The sequence below is a fragment of the Myotis nattereri genome (assembly GCF_964212035.1).
Source record: "Myotis nattereri genome assembly, chromosome: 6".
Lineage (NCBI taxonomy): Eukaryota > Metazoa > Chordata > Mammalia > Chiroptera > Vespertilionidae > Myotis > Myotis nattereri.
This window is the reverse complement of record NC_138081.1, coordinates 9217177-9234145: the sequence shown is the minus strand read 5'-3', so window position 1 is coordinate 9234145 and position 16969 is coordinate 9217177. Positions and strand designations below refer to the sequence as shown.

Genomic DNA, 16969 nt, shown 5'->3' with positions numbered 1-16969 from the left:
TGGATAGAGTGTCAGCCTGCAGACTGAAGGGTCCCAGGTTCAATTCTGGTCAAGGGCACATGCTCGGGTTGTGGGTTCCATCCCCAGTAGGGGGCGTGCAGGAGGCAGCCAATCAATGATTCTCTCTCATCATTGATGTTTCTGTCTCTCTCTCCCTCTCCTTTCCGCTTTGAAATCAATCTATAATAATAAAAGGGTAATATGCTAATTAGACCAGATGTCATTCCAGAGGTGTTTCTGGATGAAGCCGGGGGGTTGGAGGGAAGTCCAGGTCCCAGGTGCCAGAGGGAAGCCGGTGCCGGCAGCTGGGGGAAGGAATGCCGACTCTTGCACGAATTTTGTGCATCAGGCCTCTAGTAAAAATATATTTTGAAAAATTTATGCAAACTCATTCAAAAAGTTTTATATTGACATTATACTGGGAGAAGGAATCGACTTTGTTTTAATGTATTTGCTATGACGTGATATGGAGGGGCAGCATGAAAAGTACGGGGCCCTGCTCTCCCAACCCCTGCAGCTGTGGCCAGAGAGAAGCCCAGCCACCACCAGAGCTGCCCAGCGGCAGGGGGGGTGAGGCTGGGGGGGGAGGTGCCCCGTCCACCCGCTGACCTCCTGCTGGCGCCTTGCACTGGCTCGCCCACTGCTTTCCAGCCAGTGGGGGAGCCCGGGAGCTTAAAATCATAGAGGTCCCCAGACCCCCTCGGAACGGCTGCAAAGATAATCACGGAGCACGTGTGACGCGACCCCGCCCGCCGACGTGTACCATGAGGAAGGTTTTTCTGGGGACCACCCACAACTCAGGAGTGTTAGCCTCTTATCGTGCTGGCAGCAACGAACTGGGTGAAGGGAGGCCCTCAGCTCATCGCGCAGCGGCCGCTGGGGCTGGGGTGCAGCGCGCTGCTTGCTCTCTCGAGCTGAGCTGAAGGTGCTGCCCAGGGCGCGGAGCAGGGGGCTGAGGAGAAGGGCGCTGTCGGCGTGAAAGGCCCCTTTCCCCGCGCAGGGTCCCCCCTGAAGACGACAGAAGAGGGCGGTGGGCTGTAACCACCCGGACTGGAACGGGATCCCAGGGTCCCCGGGGCGGGGGGCGAGGCGGAAGTGCCCCTTGGCTGTCCCGCACCCCCGGCGAGAACGCGGTCCCGGCGGAGGGAGACTCACGCGGCGTCCGGGTCCGGGGCGCTGCTGGCCTCCTGCGCGGCCGCGGGGGGCGCGGTGCTCCGGGGACTCGAAGCGGCCGGAGGAACTGCAGCCGAAAGGAGAAACGCAGGAGGCGGGGGTCAGACGGCGCGGGGGAGGTGCTTAGTCTTTGTGTTTATTTGTTTGTTTGTTTAATTTTTTTTGCCACCCATCACGTCACCGGCATGCGGCTCAGCCGATAGAAGGCCGGCCATTTCATAAACAGCGCAAAGGCGGGGGACCTTCCCATCACGCAAAAGCCGCTGTCTGTACAGCATTGTGTCGGTTACAAAGCGTTTTCATCCACATTACCTCATTCAGGGCAGGCCTGCCTGTCCCCTCCCTCCCCTGTTTTTAAGAAAGACACGGCGAAATGATAGGACCGAGGAAAGACCAAACCCCTCTCTAACCCCCAAAGTAGATAAGGGGGCCCTAAATCTTAAAACATGAAAAACAAAACAAGTCTGTCTCCATTTCTATTTTACCCTTTTTAAAATTATATATTGATTTCCGAGAGGAAGGGAGAGAGAGAAATATCACTGATCAGAGAGAATCATTGATCAGCTGCCTTCTGCACACCCCCCACTGGGGATGGAGCCCACAGCTCGGGCATGTGCCCTTGACCGGAATCGAACCCAGGACCCTTCAGTCTCCAGGCCGATGCTCTATCCACTGAGCCACACCGGCCAGGGCTATTTTACTTTTTGCCAAAGTTTTCCTCTTTTGTCCTGAACTACCTGGGCAGTTGTGTCTTCCTCGTTTTTTGTCAGTGTGAACCTGGAAATTGACGAGGTGCTCGGTAGTGCCTCCCAGTGGTTAACAGCGTGACATCGGAAATGTTTAGTCTTTTTTGATATTACAATCGGAAGTAAGCGAGAGTGTTCAGAAAGAACAGCGAACTGTCGGTTCTCAAATTCTCGTCTGCGGGACCAAAATCTTATTGCGGCCTTGACCGTGATACAGTGGAAGGACTGAGGCTGACCCTCCATGCAGCATCATAACGTCCCTCACACAGAGCAGCCGTGCGAGGGAAAGTGCCAGAAAAACCCACAGGGGCCCCGACCTTCCATCACCGGCTCCGTGGACTGCTTTTCTCATTTTTTTAAATAAAAAATATTAATAGTTTTATGACTATGCTCTTAAGTAAGTGCATTGCATGTTTTCAGGGTCTGGGGCTATATAAAATATGAAGATTAATAATAATTATGTAACTAAAAATAACATGGACTCTATTTAGATTCCCCTACCTGAAGTGCTTTCATTTGGGGGCCTGGTGGATATCGCAAATCTACTTGCAGTTCCTTTGTTGGGGGATTTTCCCAGGGCTTCTTGTAGCACCCCACCCCCTGCCACATGGCCCTCACTGCAGGACTGACAGTGCTGAGCCTAGGGGGTTCCTCCCTGCCCACCCCCCACAGCTGGCTTGGGATGCCACAGCAGCTCGGCCGGGCCCTACACAGGGGTCCCGCCTCAGTAGACTGAGTTGAGGGCGGTGCTGTGCACTGTAGGGTGCTCAGCAGCATCTGGCCTCCAGGCATGGCCAACGTCTCCAGGGGGTAATCGCCCCCAGCTGAGAACCACTGGGCTGTCTGCATCTCTGTCCACCCCCAGGGGGCGTGAGGAAGCTCAGGATGGCTCAGGCACCTGAGGATGGCTACCTTTAGGCACCGGTGTGATATAAAAATACATGCATTTTATTTCACAAGAAATAGAGAGCATGTGAAACACTTGGACCAATTTTCTGACTTTTACTATCCTTGGATTTTTTTCTCATTGCTAATCTGTGCTACTGTTTACCCTAATAATATGGAAGTTTGGCTGCTGGGCTGTAAGGACCCTTCCTCCCATCATCTGGGCCCTGTCCCTTGCCCCACCCTGACCATCCAAGGTGGTATCCTCTTCATCCTGAATGTACTCTGCACTTTCCTGCTTTGCACCTGAGCTTCTCGAATAAACAAAACCTGACCTGCTCTTTTCATTCCGTCCAATCCCATCCCACAGACCAGGATGGTCAATATCCCGCCTTGTCAACCCGCCTGTCATCTCCCAGAGGCCTTCCTTCCTCCCCCGAGAGCAGTGATCACATCCTCCATAAGCACCCGCACCAGGTTTAGAGCCGAATCACATATCTTGTATCTTTGAGTTGGTTTTCCGCCACTCCCTCTGCCGGAGGGGAGACTCCCTGAGGTGAGGACGTGAGAACTGCTCCTCTTTGCAGCCCCAAGAAGGTGCTTCTCAAACAATCTGCAGCAAAGAGCCCGTTTTTTAAAATCTTATTTACGACCCCATGGACTCGTGCTTCGGTGGAATGCAATCAAATGGAGGAGGGAAACCCTTCCTCGCCATGGCTCTATCTTATTGCCACCGGGGGTGGGGAACGTCCACCGAGGGCCTTTCACGGCCGAGAAATCAGTGGGTCTGGCCCTGCCGGGGCATTAATTAAATGTTTGACCAAACATGGCAGGCTAATTTTTAAGTTATAATTTTGAATGGCCTGCGAATGCTGTGATAAATACCCAAGTGGCCGTTGGCAGAAAAAAGGTTCCCCACCCGACCCCGCTGCACATTTCTAAATGCTTCTCTCAGTTCCCGTGCCCATTTCATCGTGAACTAGTGACAGATAGTTAGGGGACCGGCAGGGTCCACAGGCCGCCCTTTGAGGAGCACCGTCCTGGACTCAATAGCACTTACCAGGACAGCAGTCCCAGAGGTAAGCGGGCAGGAGAGCCACCTGGAGGGCTTGTAGGAAGGACAGCTGGCCCCACCCCCCCGAGTCTGCGACTTAGCAGGTCTGTGGTGGGGCCTGCAAATTCCCCTTGCTGCTGGTTGGAAACCTCACTTGGAGACTCACTGGGCTACAGAAACAAACAACTATCAGGTACACTGCCCTCGTGTGGCTGCCTGCCCTCGGAAGCAATGGTTTGGGCCACCATGTTGTCCAGCTGAAGGGCTGCAGACAAGAGGAGACCCCGAGAAGCCGTGAGAAGCCAGAGGGTCCCTACCTTGGGGCTGTGCTGAGCCCGGCTCCTCCGCAGCTGGCTGAGCAGGCGACGTCGAAGAACATCGAAGCAACGTGTGAGGTGCCCCTGCAGCTGAAGGCCCCGGAGGTGGCTGGGAGGGTGGGGACTCGGGTGGTGATCCAGTCAGCTGTACCTGCTGCTGTGGTGACACAGGTGACAGGCCAGGTGAGGCGCTGGGCGTCGAGGGCACAGCTGGGAGTGATACAGGTGGCAAGTCAGCTGGAGAACGCGACGATGAAGAGCCCAGGGTCGATGCAGGAGACTGCTCAGATGAAGAGGCAGGTGGTGACGCGGGTGACTCCACAGGCCACGCGTGTGTGGATGCAGGCGTCTGTACAGGTGGGGACACAAGTGGGCCGCGGCCACCACTTTCTTGCTCTTCGCGATCGCACTGTGTGGGAAGTTGCGTGGATTCTTCCAGACTGGCCTGCTCTGATTGGAGGCTTGGCTCACTGTGTTCCGGGCACGCGTTGCCAAGGGCGAGTTCTATCTGGCAGTACACTTCCACCCGGGGGAAAATCACCCGCTTGGAGGGAGAATTAAGGTAAGCAGCGTCTAGGAAAAACAAGCATGAGTCACAGGGGGCATTTCTAACCTCCGACATCAGCATGGTGCTTGCAAAAAACGCGTTTCCAAGTTACTGTCATAAACAGGATTATTTCTCACTGGTGGCCTTTCTTTACTTACTTGGATTGACATTGAGTATTTGTAGATTAATCCACGTATTCAGTGGATATTTATTGAGCATCTCTGTGCGGCAGGCACTGTGCCTGGCACTGAGGAGGCGACGGAGACAGAAACAGGTGTGATGGTTTCTCCCCCCGGAGCTTACAGCCCAGGGCGGGGGCAGGCCCTGACCGCCCAAATAATCTCAAGTTTTAATCAAGACGAGTGTTAGGCAGGGGAGGAACCTGGCACTAGCAGAGAGGGACGCAGGGAGGACTTAACTGGGAGGCTTCCCCGAGGGAGGGGCATTTAAGCTGAGATCTGAAGGCCGCGTGAGTGGTCCAGGGGATGGTCAGGCAGGATGGGGAGGAGAGGTCAGGCAGGATGGGGAGGAGAGGTCAGGCAGAGGGAGCAGCATGCACAAAGGTCACAGGCCCGAAGGAGCACCAGACGTGGGGTCCTGAAAGGTAGTGTGGCTGGAGCCTGGAGCGCGGGGGGCGGCGGGGGGATGTGCGGGGGGGGGGGGGGGGGTCTGAGGAGCAGGGACCAGGTCGCTCAAGGGCTGGTAGGCATCACTGAGGACTCTTAATTTTCATGGGGACTGTGAAGCCTTCTAGGCAGGGAGGCGCCCCCCTGACTCTGGCTTTGACAAGGTCGCTGTGGCTGGGTGTGGAGGCTCACTGACAAGGGCACAGGGGGCCGGGGAAACCTGTCGGGTGGCTGCGGAGCTGTGTGGGGCTTGCGCCTGGAAGAAGGTGAAGGAAGTAGAAGTTCTGTTTGGGAGGTAAGTGGGTGAGGATCGGTGAGGGACTGATGGGGGCTGCGGGGGGATAGGTGACTTGTACAATCAGATGGATGCTGGTGCTGTCTACTGAGAATAGGCCGTGGGTGGGGGGGTTTGCCGGGGCGGGAGTGGGACGGAGGAGAGCTCAGGTTAGGAGCTTGTTTGGGGACATGCTGAATTTGGGGGCCTTGGAGATGCCCAAGGAGAGACCAGTGGGCAGTGTGCGTGTGGATTTGGATTCTAGAGACGAGGGTTAGAGGTTCATATGTATTGGGAGCCCATCCAGGTGGGAGGGTTAGAGGTTCATATGTATTGGGAGCCCATCCAGGTGGGAGGGTTAGAGGTTCATAGGTATTGGGAGCCCACCGGGGCTGGGGCTGTGGTGGTGGCTGTGCCGGAGACTCCTAGGGACGGAAGGCAGGTGAGAGGAGGCGCCGGGATTGAGGCAGACAAGCAGAGGGGCCCAGGGCAAGTTTCCTAAAACAGGCAAAACTGGGAAGATTCCAAAGCCGCTGGGAAGAGGACCCGCACGCAGCCCAGGAGAAAACATTTACAAATAGTATTCCTGACAAAGGGCGTTTATCTAGAATTCGTTAAAGCTCTTAAATGAGAAACAAACAACTCCGTGTTTCAGATGGGCAATGAGCCAACTGAAAGAGCCCCCACTGGCCAAAGCTGGGACAGTTGGAGTAAAAACTTAGAGTTGAATAATAACCCAGAGAATCAGATAAGTGCCCAGGAGTTCACACAAAACAAGCAAGACGGCTGCCTAAGTGATGCAGATGAGACCCGTCGTCCACGCAGAAGCAGCCCACATGCTCTATGGGGGCGTCCTGACCTTAAGGACATGGAGGAGGGTTCCTCGCCTTTTCCGTGTGCGCTATGCATAGACTTCCTCCCGGAAAGCACAGGGTGGGAAGAGGAGAAAGGGTGACTTCACCAGGAGAACCTGACCGGCACCGCTGCAGCCGGGTGACCACGGTCACAGCATCCGTGACCGTCAGGTGGGCGCAGGCGCCCTTGGTGGATGTGCTGAGGCGGCACTTTGCCTCTTGGGTCTTGCTTCCTCCAACCCATGTCCCCGTCTACTCATGGGGCAAACACCAGACGGACCCCAACTGAGGGGCAGTCTACAACGTCTCTGGCCAGGACTAAACCCTGCCAGTCACTAAAAACAGGGAGAGTCTGAGGGGCCTGACAACGGCACGCGGCGTGCTCTCCTGGGTGGCGTCCTGGGTCAGAGTGAGGTCCCCAGGCAGCAACTCAGGAAGCCTGAGCAGAGTGTGGCCTTGGTTGCTAGCACACTGTATCACCTAACAAAGGGAAGCCTGGGTGCGGGATGTGCGGAAACGCTGTACTGTTTTTATATTTTTCTGTAAATCTAAAACTGTTCTAAAAACAAAGCTTATGAAAGGTGTAGGGGGAAATGGGCAAAAGAGTTGAACAGACACGTCCAAAGAAGCTCTTTGCAGGACTAATAAGCCAATGAAAAGATGCTCAGCGTCATCAGCCACTAGGAAGAGGCAACTTCGAGCCAGTGAGACGCCGCTGCACGCCTCTCAGGACAGCTCAGATGGAAAAGACCTGCCACACCAGTGTCGGTGAACACGGGAGGGGGGGGGGGGGGACTGGAGCTCTCCTCACAGCCGGAGGGGATGGAGAATGATACAGCCACTTTGGAGGATCGTGGGGTGGTCTCCCAAAAAGCTAAATCCGCATTCTGGGAATATGCCTCAATCTGCACATGTCCAAACGAATTGAACGTCGAATCTCCAAGAGATATTTGCACACCCATCCATTGCAGCATTATTTACAATAGCCAAGAGGTAGAAGCAGCCATATGTCCACTGATGAACAAATGGCTAAAGAAAATGAGGTATATACACACGTTGGAATATTACTCAGCCTCAGAAATGAAGACAGTCCTGTCACACGCTACAACATAGATAAACCTTGAGAACATTGTAAGTGAACTAAAAGGCAAATACTGTGTGCTTCCCTGATGTGAGGGGCGTAAAGTAATCAAACCCGTAGAAACAGGAAGAGGAGCGGTGGTTGCCAGGGCCTGGGGGAGGGAGAAATGGGGAATTTGGCGCCAGTGGGTATAGTTTCAGTTTTGCAAGATAAAAATTTCTGGAGGTTAGCTGCACAACAAAGTCAACATGCTTAGCACTACTGAGCTGTCCACTTACAAGTGGCTGAGATGGTACATTTATGCTATGTGTTCTTATCACAATTTTATATATGCAAATTATATATAATTATATTATATAACGTAATTATCATAATTATATATATAACACATCTCCCATGTGATCTAATCATTCCACTCCTGGGTATGATCAGCGAAGTAAGAGCATATGTCCATACCAGGACATATATATGAGTATTTATAGCAGCTTTATTCATAATAGCCTGAGGTGCATACAACTTAAATGTCCATTAACAGGTGAATGGCTAAATGATCGGTGGTGTAGTCATACAAAGGAATGGAATGTAAAAAGGAATGAACTATTTATATCACGCAATGACATGGGTGAATCTTTAAATAGTTACGCTGAGGGAGAGAATGCAGCCAAAAATAAGGTTTCACAGTACAAGATTCCATTTATCAAAAACTCTAGAAAATGCAATTGATCTGTAATGACAGAAAGTAGATCAGAAGTTGGGGTGGGTGAGGGGAGGTGGGAGGAATCACTGAGGGGCACGAGGAGACTGGGTGTGATAGATTGCTCGCCATTCTGAGGGGGAGCTGTTTCACGTGTGTGTGTGTGTGTGTGTGTGTGTGTGTGTGTCCTCAAGCACACGGCAAGCAGGAGGCTGCTGCAGGGAGGCAGATGGAGGGAGACTTGTTGGCAGCAGGAATAGTGAGGTGGAGGTGAGCCCTTAGGAGGGGGGTGTGTGTGACACCTGTGGGTGCAGCTTCCTGTGGCGCTGACCACCCTCCAGTGGGGCGGGAGGCTGGAGTGGACTCGCCTTTTCCGTTCCCGATGGCGGGTGGGGATTAAACCTCACTTACTCAGGCTGGGTGGGTCCCTCCCGAGCTCCCTGTGAAGGAGGCGGATCCAGCCCGTCTAAACCCCAGGGGCTTTGGGTGGGGGTGCTGAACCCTGCGCTGAGAAAGCCGCACTGGCAGACGGAAGCGGAAGCAACCCTGGCGGGTGGCCAGCAGGAGACAGCAGCGTCTCCTTTAGCGTCTTTCCTACTGGGGGTGGTTCCAGGGCCCCTGGGAAAGCCCGCCACCCTCCATATACTGCCCGGGTCGGGAGTGGATGCTGAAATGTAGGGTTTCAGCCTTGTGCTTAGGGCACCATTCACACCAGCTCAGGGGGAGGGGTGGGGGGAGGGCGCTGGGTTCCTCCCGCAGGCGCAAGCGGAAGTGGAAGGGTGGGAGAAGGTGCTACTGAAAAATGGAAGAGAAGGGAAAAGTTCTAGAGGAGAGGCAGGTATGGAGTAGCCTGGTAGCCAGGCTGTAATGGGTGTAGAGGGGTCTCCTGGGGCAGGGAATTGGTGTCTGCTCCAAGATCTGAGCCCCAAATCAGGGGGTCTCCCTAAGCCCCAAGTCCCCAGCCTACACCATCATTGAGGAGTGTGGAGGGGCTCCCCAGCTGGTAGCAGAAGGGACCCTAGGCCCCAGCCAGCCCCTCCTATTCCTGAGGCCCCATCTCTACCCCCCATGACACCCCTCATGTTGTTCACCTTTTGGATACTTGGGGCTCACTGTTCATAGCTGTCGCCTGTGTAAATGAGGACGGGGGGGGGGGGGGTTGTCAGAGGAGGCAGGGCCAGGAGGAGTCTGTCCTGCCGAGGGGTGAGAGGAGGGGCCTGTCTCTGGGCTCCGAGGGGGCAGAGACTGGATTGACCCCGGCAGGGACATGGGACTCTGCTGTCCTCAGTAAGAACCGCCAGCTCTTGGAGAATGGTGCTGAGGCCTCTGTGGCTTTGCTCCTCTGATCTTCACGATGACCTCTGAGGAGGGTCCATGATCAGCCCCTTATACAGATGAGAAAATCGAGGCCCCAGGAGGTTATCGACCTCCTCGAGATCACGCAGCTGGGGGGTGTCAGGAATGGGCACCTAAACCCTTCTCACAGATTAGGAAACCAAGACTCAGGGAGGGGGGGTGGGTTCCCTGAGCTCACGCAGCTGGAGGGAAGGAACCCTGGCCCAGGCCGTGTGCCTCGGGGCCCCCATTCTCTCCCACCCCCCACCCTTGTTGGGAGAGAGGACGCAGGAGAACGTAGAGTCAGGACGGTGGGAGCTTGGGAAAGCAGGAAGCAACTGTGAAGGGGAAAAGTGACTATATTCTGGGGGGGAAAACCTCATTCAACACCTTAATCTCACTCTCAAAGTATTTCTTAAATCTGTACACACAACAAGCACAACACAGCATTGCTGATCACAGTGAACGTTTGGAAACGCAAAGGGATGATCAAATAGTTTTCTGCACAACCCACGGCCCAGAGGACAATCGGGAAGGCCCTGGGGCACTATGGGAAAAACGTACGGTTTTCACGGGAACGCCCTTTGAGCCAGGAATCCCTTCTCTTGGAAATTAACTCTAAATATGGAAAAGCTTCTTTCTTTCCACTTAACAGAGACGTTTGCCACGCCCTTCCTCATGTTAAAGCGTGTTATACATGTCACCGGAGTCCTCCTCCTACCAAATCACGGAGGACACACAGGTGCGGGGCCAGACCTCCAACCCAGCACAGGCCAGGGCGCCTCTCTCGCCTGTGCTGAGCCGCGCGTCCTTCAGAGCCTCAGGCAAACATAAGCCTGGCGCATGTAGTTTCTACATTAACAATACGGCCCTTTTGGAAAGAGAAGGAAATGACACGAAAATGGAAGATACGAGCTATGTATTTCCTACATATAGTTTTTCTATCCAGAAATATATCTGTGCAAAGCCCCAGACACTGTCCCCTCAGGTAACCGAAACGCCGCCTTTGCACGGAGATCCTCATTTCTGGCCGCAGTGGCCTGTCCTGGGCGAGGCAGCGGTCAGGCCTGCACCCATTTCTGGCTCTCCAGGTCACCAACGTGGGGGATGCTCCCCTACTCAGCTCTCCTACTTCCTGTCTTTGCCCACCCTCCCGGCCTCCCTCCATCGGGCTCCACGTGGTACTTACTCAGCCGCCTCAAGTACAGAACGGCATCTTCGTAGCCTCGGTAGTAGTAATTGTGCAGGACCTGCAAGGGGGGGCACACCGGGAAGAGACTCAGCTGCAGCAGCAGCGACAGCGCGGTCCCCTCCCCAGAGCAGCTGCTCTCGCCTTTTATTTGACGGGCTCTTCAAATGTGCCTGTCCGGTTCCCTCACTCTCTGCCAAGGACTGGGAGCAGTTCCTGTGTCCATAGCGACACGACACCAGTGTGCTAGGCCTTGCGCAGCTGCCCACCAGCTTCCCCTGGTGGGAGACGCCGAGGTGTTTGTAGCAGAAGCAGGGAAAGTGCATTTGGACCATATGAAAAGCCAAGTTTGGAGACTGGGTTCGAACCCCAGTGCTGCCACTCACTGGCTGTGGGGCTCTGTGGGTGTAACCTCTCACAGCCTCAGCTTCTTCATCTGTAAAATGGGGTAATAATGGCATCTATCACAGAGGATGCTGAAGGATCACATGAGATATTGCCCGCAGAGTCTTTTCTGTAAAGGGCCAGGTAGCAAATATTTGGGGCTTTGCAGGCCATACATAGTCTGCCATTTCCTCCCCCTCCTCCTCCTCCTCCTCCTCCTCCTCCTCCTCCTCCTCCTCCCGTTCTTCTTCTTCTTCTTCTTCTTATTATTATTATTATTATTATTATTTCTTCTTCTTCATCTTCTCCTTCATCTTCTTTTTTTTTTTTACAGTCATTTGTTTTATTTTATGTTTTATTTTTACTGAATGTATTGGGGTGACACTGGTTAACAAAATTATACAGGTTTCAGGTGCACAACTCTACACACATCATCTGTGCACTGTGTTGTGTGTTCACCGCCCATTTTACAGTCTTTAACGGTGGAAAGCCCACACTTAGCTCACAGGCTGTACAAAAACAAGGTGGGGGGGGGGGGGAGGGATCTAGCCCCCGGGCCACAGTTGCTGACCTGACATCGCACATCAGAGTGGAAGAGCTCAGTTACCATCCATCAGCGATTCTGACATCACCTTATTTACAGGGGAGGACATTAAGGCTGGGAGCCCTTAGGGGACATGTTCAAGGTCACATAGCTCATTAGCGAAAAGGCCAGGACGCAGGTCTAGGAGGAAGTTTAAGGGAACATTCGAGAGGAGGAAACATGGGAACTGAGTGGGCCCCACTGGCTTCCCCATTGCACCCCCACCCCCACCCCAGCCCCTCCAGGCCCCTCTCTCTCACCATCAGGTCTGGGGGGAACAAGGCGTGGGTCATCCTGGCGATGTTCTCCAGGGAGAACTGGAAGGAGCAGTTGAACATGCGGAAGTCGTGGAAGATGGCCGGGCAGTCCCGGGGACAGATGTCCTGCTGGCCGCTGAAGGTGGAGATGGTGATGGAGTCGGTCCAGAAGGCGCAGGGCTGCATGCCCGTGAAGCCGCCGTCGATGTACCGCTGTGGGGCAGAGTGAGAAATGCGTGCCTGGCCAGAGGGCCTCTCCCCACGCGGGGAGGACACGAGGACAAGCCCTACACTGAGGCCCAGGGGCTGGGTGATGGGCTCAAGGTGACTCGGGTCCAAGCTGCCCCTCTGCCGAGCCAGGCACCCTGACCGGCCACGTGTCCACCCTCCAGGCCCTTCCCCTCTGGGGTTTCGGTTCCTCAGCTGAGAACAAAGGCGCCGACCCTCTCGGGTCACTGAGAACGACACCGACATGCAAGCGGGGCTCCATCTAGAGCTGCACCTTGTCCGGACCTCATTTTCTCCGTGATGAGGAGGGGGTGGGCTAGACCCTCTGACTCGGAGTGTGGTCTGGGGACCAGCAGCGCCGGCTCAGCGGAAGCCCGTTCCAGGCGCAGTCTCGGGCCCTGCCCCAGACCTACTGGGGCAGGATTTGCACTATTTTACAAGATCCCTGAGCGATTCGTGGGCACGTGGAAGTTGGCAAGTCACTAGCCTAGATGACCTCAAAGGTCCCCATCACTCAAGGTTCCAGATCCCCACGGTGCAGGGCCTGTGTCCTAGGCTCCCTGTCAAGCCTGGGAAAGTCTGTAAAGTCGGAGGCATCTTGATTTGCTGGGCTCAGGAACGGGTTGGTGCATCCAGAGAGAAGCCCAGCCTCGTTGAAAAAGTTCCTCTTAAGGCCCCAGAAGTCCATCTACTAGTATGGGGGGATTCTGAGTAGGAAAACATGAGAACCTTCCCAACTCCTGGTCTTCCCGCTGAATTCTGAGACCACCCCCTGCTGTCCCAGCTGTGGTCTCAGGGGCCGAGGCACCCCTGGGCCCCGTCTCAGCCCTGCCCACGCTTCAGCACTCACCACACCGCGGTAGGTCGGGGGGATGAGGCCGCAGTACACGGGGACAAAGCAGCTGCAGTACAGGGCCTGCGGGGGGAGAACAGGGCTGAGACGCCTGAGGCCCTGGGGGTTGGGGGTACCTGCAAGCCCCCGCGACATGGCCAGCCACGCTTTCCTTAAACCCAAGGTGGAGGCCCTGCCTTCCTCCCAGTTCAGTCCCTGTCCTGGCCCTGACTAGCTGGGTCCTTGGTGACAACTTGGTCACAGCTTTAAAGGCAGAGGGTGATCTCCAGGATCCCTTCTGGGTCCAAAGTTCCATAAATCCAATGGGATTCAACCACCATCACTGTGCATCTGGCTTGGGCCAGGTCCTGGCATCAAAGGAGGGTGAGATACCCACCCTTGGGAATGCTGCAAGAGGGGAGTAAGCAAGCAGGTGACAGTACAGGGTGACAGGTGCTGTGGGGGAGGTGAGCAGGGGCATTGTGGCCCCAAAGGAGGAGCACCCAGCTCAGGGGGGTGTGGGGCAGGCAGATGGAGGAGAATTCCAGCAGGCATGACTGGAGTCTTCTACGGCAGGTGAAGGGGAGTGAGAATGAGAGAAGGGCATCCCTGGCGGAGGGCACAGCAGGTGCAAAGGCACGAAGACCTGCTTGGTGTGTGGTCTGTGCTGGTTGGCCCGGGTAGACGAGGAAGGTGGTAGGAGGCCGGAGAGGAAAGTCTTGAAGAGCTGGTGCCAACAAACCCAGGGACACGAGGTGGCGGAGGAGTATCCACGTGCATTGCCTATTCACCCTCCACCCCAGGATCATGGCCAGGCCAGCGTGGGGATGAGAGGATGGGTGGCAAGGGCCTTGTCGTCAGAGGAGGGGAGGGGAATAGAAATGTGGGACAGAGTCATGCAGCGCAACCCCTTTGTCAGGAAAGAAAATTGGGTCCACTCCCAGCCCTCCCCAGCAAGAGCAACCCAGCTAGGAGCTCTGTTAATGAGGCTACAACAGTGCAGCTTTGTGTGTGGTTTGCTCTGGTTGGCACAGGTAGACGAGGAAGGTGGTAGAAGGCTGGGGAAGCAGGACCAGCCTGCCCTCCAACCTGCCCTTCTGAGCCGCACTCTAGCCCCGCCCCCACTCCACAGCCCCGCCCTACTCCACAGCCACGCCCCCACTCCACAGCCACGCCCTACTCCAGGCCCCGCCCCCACTCCACAGGCACGCCCTACTCCAGGCCCCGCCCCCGCCCCGCCCCCGCCCCGCCCTCTTGCCTCGATGAGCTCCTCTTTGGACGTGTACTCGGAAACCACTACACTCTCGCCATCGGTGAAGCGGGTGAGGCTCACGTGCAGCCTCCCGGTGGCGGCCTTGTAGGAGTCCTCAGGCAGGGCCTGGTACAGGAACTGCCGCATCATCTGCACCATCCTGCAGGAGGGCGCCAGGGGCCCCAGGAAAGACTTCTTCACCTCGGCCACGCCCACGTTGAGGACCCGGAGGTACTCATCTGTGGAGGAGCCAGAGAGGAGCGGGAGCTCAGCGGCCGTGGCCAAGGCAGGTCAAGGGTGATTTCCCATCTCATCCTGCCGCCAGCCAATGGGAAGACCTAGAATTCTGAGGCAGGAAGGGGACCCCCCCTGTCATCTGCTCAGGAGGAAAGGCCCCCGAGATCCCAGGGCAGAAGAGACCCAAGCACCCCAACTCTGCTCACTGAGACAAGGGACCACTTTCCGACCCCAAGGAGCTTTCCCAGCTCCCTCACATGCCTGCTGTCCCCCAGCAGACGGCATTCTTTTGGAGTCTTAGAGACTTTTTGTCCTGAGATTCCCATCAAAACACACACACACACACACACACACACACACCACTGACACAGTGGAAAGCCTTCACCAAGTGACACCTGGGACACGGGCATAGTGCCAGCTGCGTCTGTGTGCAGGGAGGGCGTGTTGGCCTTGGGGCAGATGAATTACAGGGAGGGGTGAACTTTGTCCTGAAACTATTGCATCATCTTCCCTTCCTGGCCCCCAATAGGCCCGAAAGGGAGAAGGTCCTGAACCCTGGGGACGGCTGTGCCAGGCTGTCCTGCAGGCACCCAGGAGGGGGACACCTTCTCCTCCTTTCAAGAGGAGCACAGCCCGGGCACCGGGGCCAGACTGGCTCGGAGGGCAGGTGTGCTGCTCAGGGGGTGGCAGCGGGAGGTATAACTTGCCTCCCGGGCCCTGAGGATCCCACCAGGGAAGTTGGGTTGCAGACTTGCTAAGACGTGCGATGGTGCCGGAGCCGCACAGCATTGCTCTGAGGCAGGTATTTCTCTCCTCATCCCGCTGGTCAGGGAGCGGAGGCTCGGAGAGGTGATATAACTTGCCCCGGGTCAACTATGTGGCACGTGGACAAAGTGGGCTTTTAACCTCGAGTGCCCCCGGAACCCACACTCCTTCCACTAAGCTAAGGTGCAGGCTCCCAGAGTCTGGCCTGTACCTGCTTCCTGCCCATTGCTGCTGTTTTCTACCTGGTGGAAGCTCCCTGGGAAAATCAGGAGTGGAAATGGCTCTGAAAAGGGCTGCTAAAGCTTTAAACAAACATTGAATTGTAAAACCTCCCGTACAGGAGAGCGTCCTCACAACCAGCTATCAGGCAGCAATGGCTGTTTGGGAGGTTGTGTGGTCATGAGCTCTCTGCCACTGGAGGTAATCAAGCAGAGGCAGGAGAAGCTCCCCAGCCAGAGAGCTAGCTCATCAAAGGGGTTCCTGGGTGGACCATTAGGGCTAAGATCCGGTCTCACGATGAGATTCCGGGACTCTCAACAGAGCCCGACCACGTCTCCGGGGAGACATGGTGGTGAACCTGTTCTCCATTATAAATAGAGCAGCTGAGGCACAGGGACCTTCAGTGATTTGCAGCAATCAGGGGACAAACCAAAGCTGGGGATGCGCTCCTCCTCCTGTGGTTTACAGGCCCCAGGCAGGTCCTCCCTAATCCTGGAGGCGGAAAGGATAAGGAGTGTCCGCCTCATTCCTCAGATCCAGAAACCGAATCAGGGAAACCCTACGTGTCCTCCCTGAGGTGAGAGCGCCAGGCTGTGTTTGCTCTGACTCCCGCCCACCGTCTGTCCCTGGGTGTCGGACTGATCCCAGAGGCTGGGGAGCCTGGGTTGCCATGGCGACAGCCTTTTCTCACCAACGTGTAGAATCCCAGCTGCGTATGTGCCGTAGGGACGAGCCTGCGCAGCAGAGCATCTCAGCTGTCACCCTTTAGGGGGGAGGCCCTGCCGTGATGGCGAGGTTAGCGTTCCGTGTGCCGACTGATACAAACAGCCTTTCCCTGAATGGAGGTGGCAGCCAACCCACCAGCAGGTCATGAAACAACTGGGCATTCGGATACCAAGGTTTTGGGTCACTGAGCTCTCTCCTACAAGACCAGCGGGATGGGGAGTCGAACCAGGGTGAGGATGTGCTGTTTTTGGAAATGCTTTTTAATCCTCACTTGAGGATATGTTCTTATTGGTTTTAGAGAGAGAGGAAGGGAGAGGGAGGGAGGGAGAGAGGGAGAAACATTGATCTGTTGCCTCCTGCATGCGCCCCGAATGGGGATCAAACCCGCAGCCTGGGTATGCGCCCTGATCAGGAACCGGATCTGCAGCCTTTCAGTGTACCTGACCATGCTCCAACCACTGAGCCACCGGCCAGGCTGCTTTTGGAATTCTTAATGAGCAACCTGAAGTGGCCACAAGGAGTTGGTGGCCTTCCCACAATGCCTGGGAGCCAGGAGCACCCAGCTCTGTTTGCACAAACGCTCCTTGGGCGCCCAGCAAGAGGAGCTCGCTGGGACCGACGGGAGGACGTTTGTGCTTATTGCACAAGAAATACATGTTCATGGTGGGAAATTGCTTTAAATGCAGATAAGCAAAAGGAAAAGATTAAAAC

At 55.6% G+C, this 16969-nt stretch overlaps 1 protein-coding gene across 1 annotated transcript in view; it reads right to left on the bottom strand.

The window, feature by feature from the left end:
• The window catches only part of PNPLA1 (patatin like domain 1, omega-hydroxyceramide transacylase), a gene marked incomplete at its 5' end in the record, with an annotated part of 42080 nt that overhangs the window by 8694 nt on the left and 16417 nt on the right, over positions 1-16969 (bottom strand). Inside the window, 7 exons of the mRNA XM_081094632.1 lie at positions 1156-1262; positions 4056-4123; positions 4176-4748; positions 10776-10836; positions 12003-12212; positions 13078-13143; positions 14318-14550. Of these exons, the coding sequence (XP_080950758.1) occupies positions 1156-1262; positions 4056-4123; positions 4176-4748; positions 10776-10836; positions 12003-12212; positions 13078-13143; positions 14318-14550 (1318 nt within the window). The remainder of the gene's footprint in view (positions 1-1155; positions 1263-4055; positions 4124-4175; positions 4749-10775; positions 10837-12002; positions 12213-13077; positions 13144-14317; positions 14551-16969) is intronic.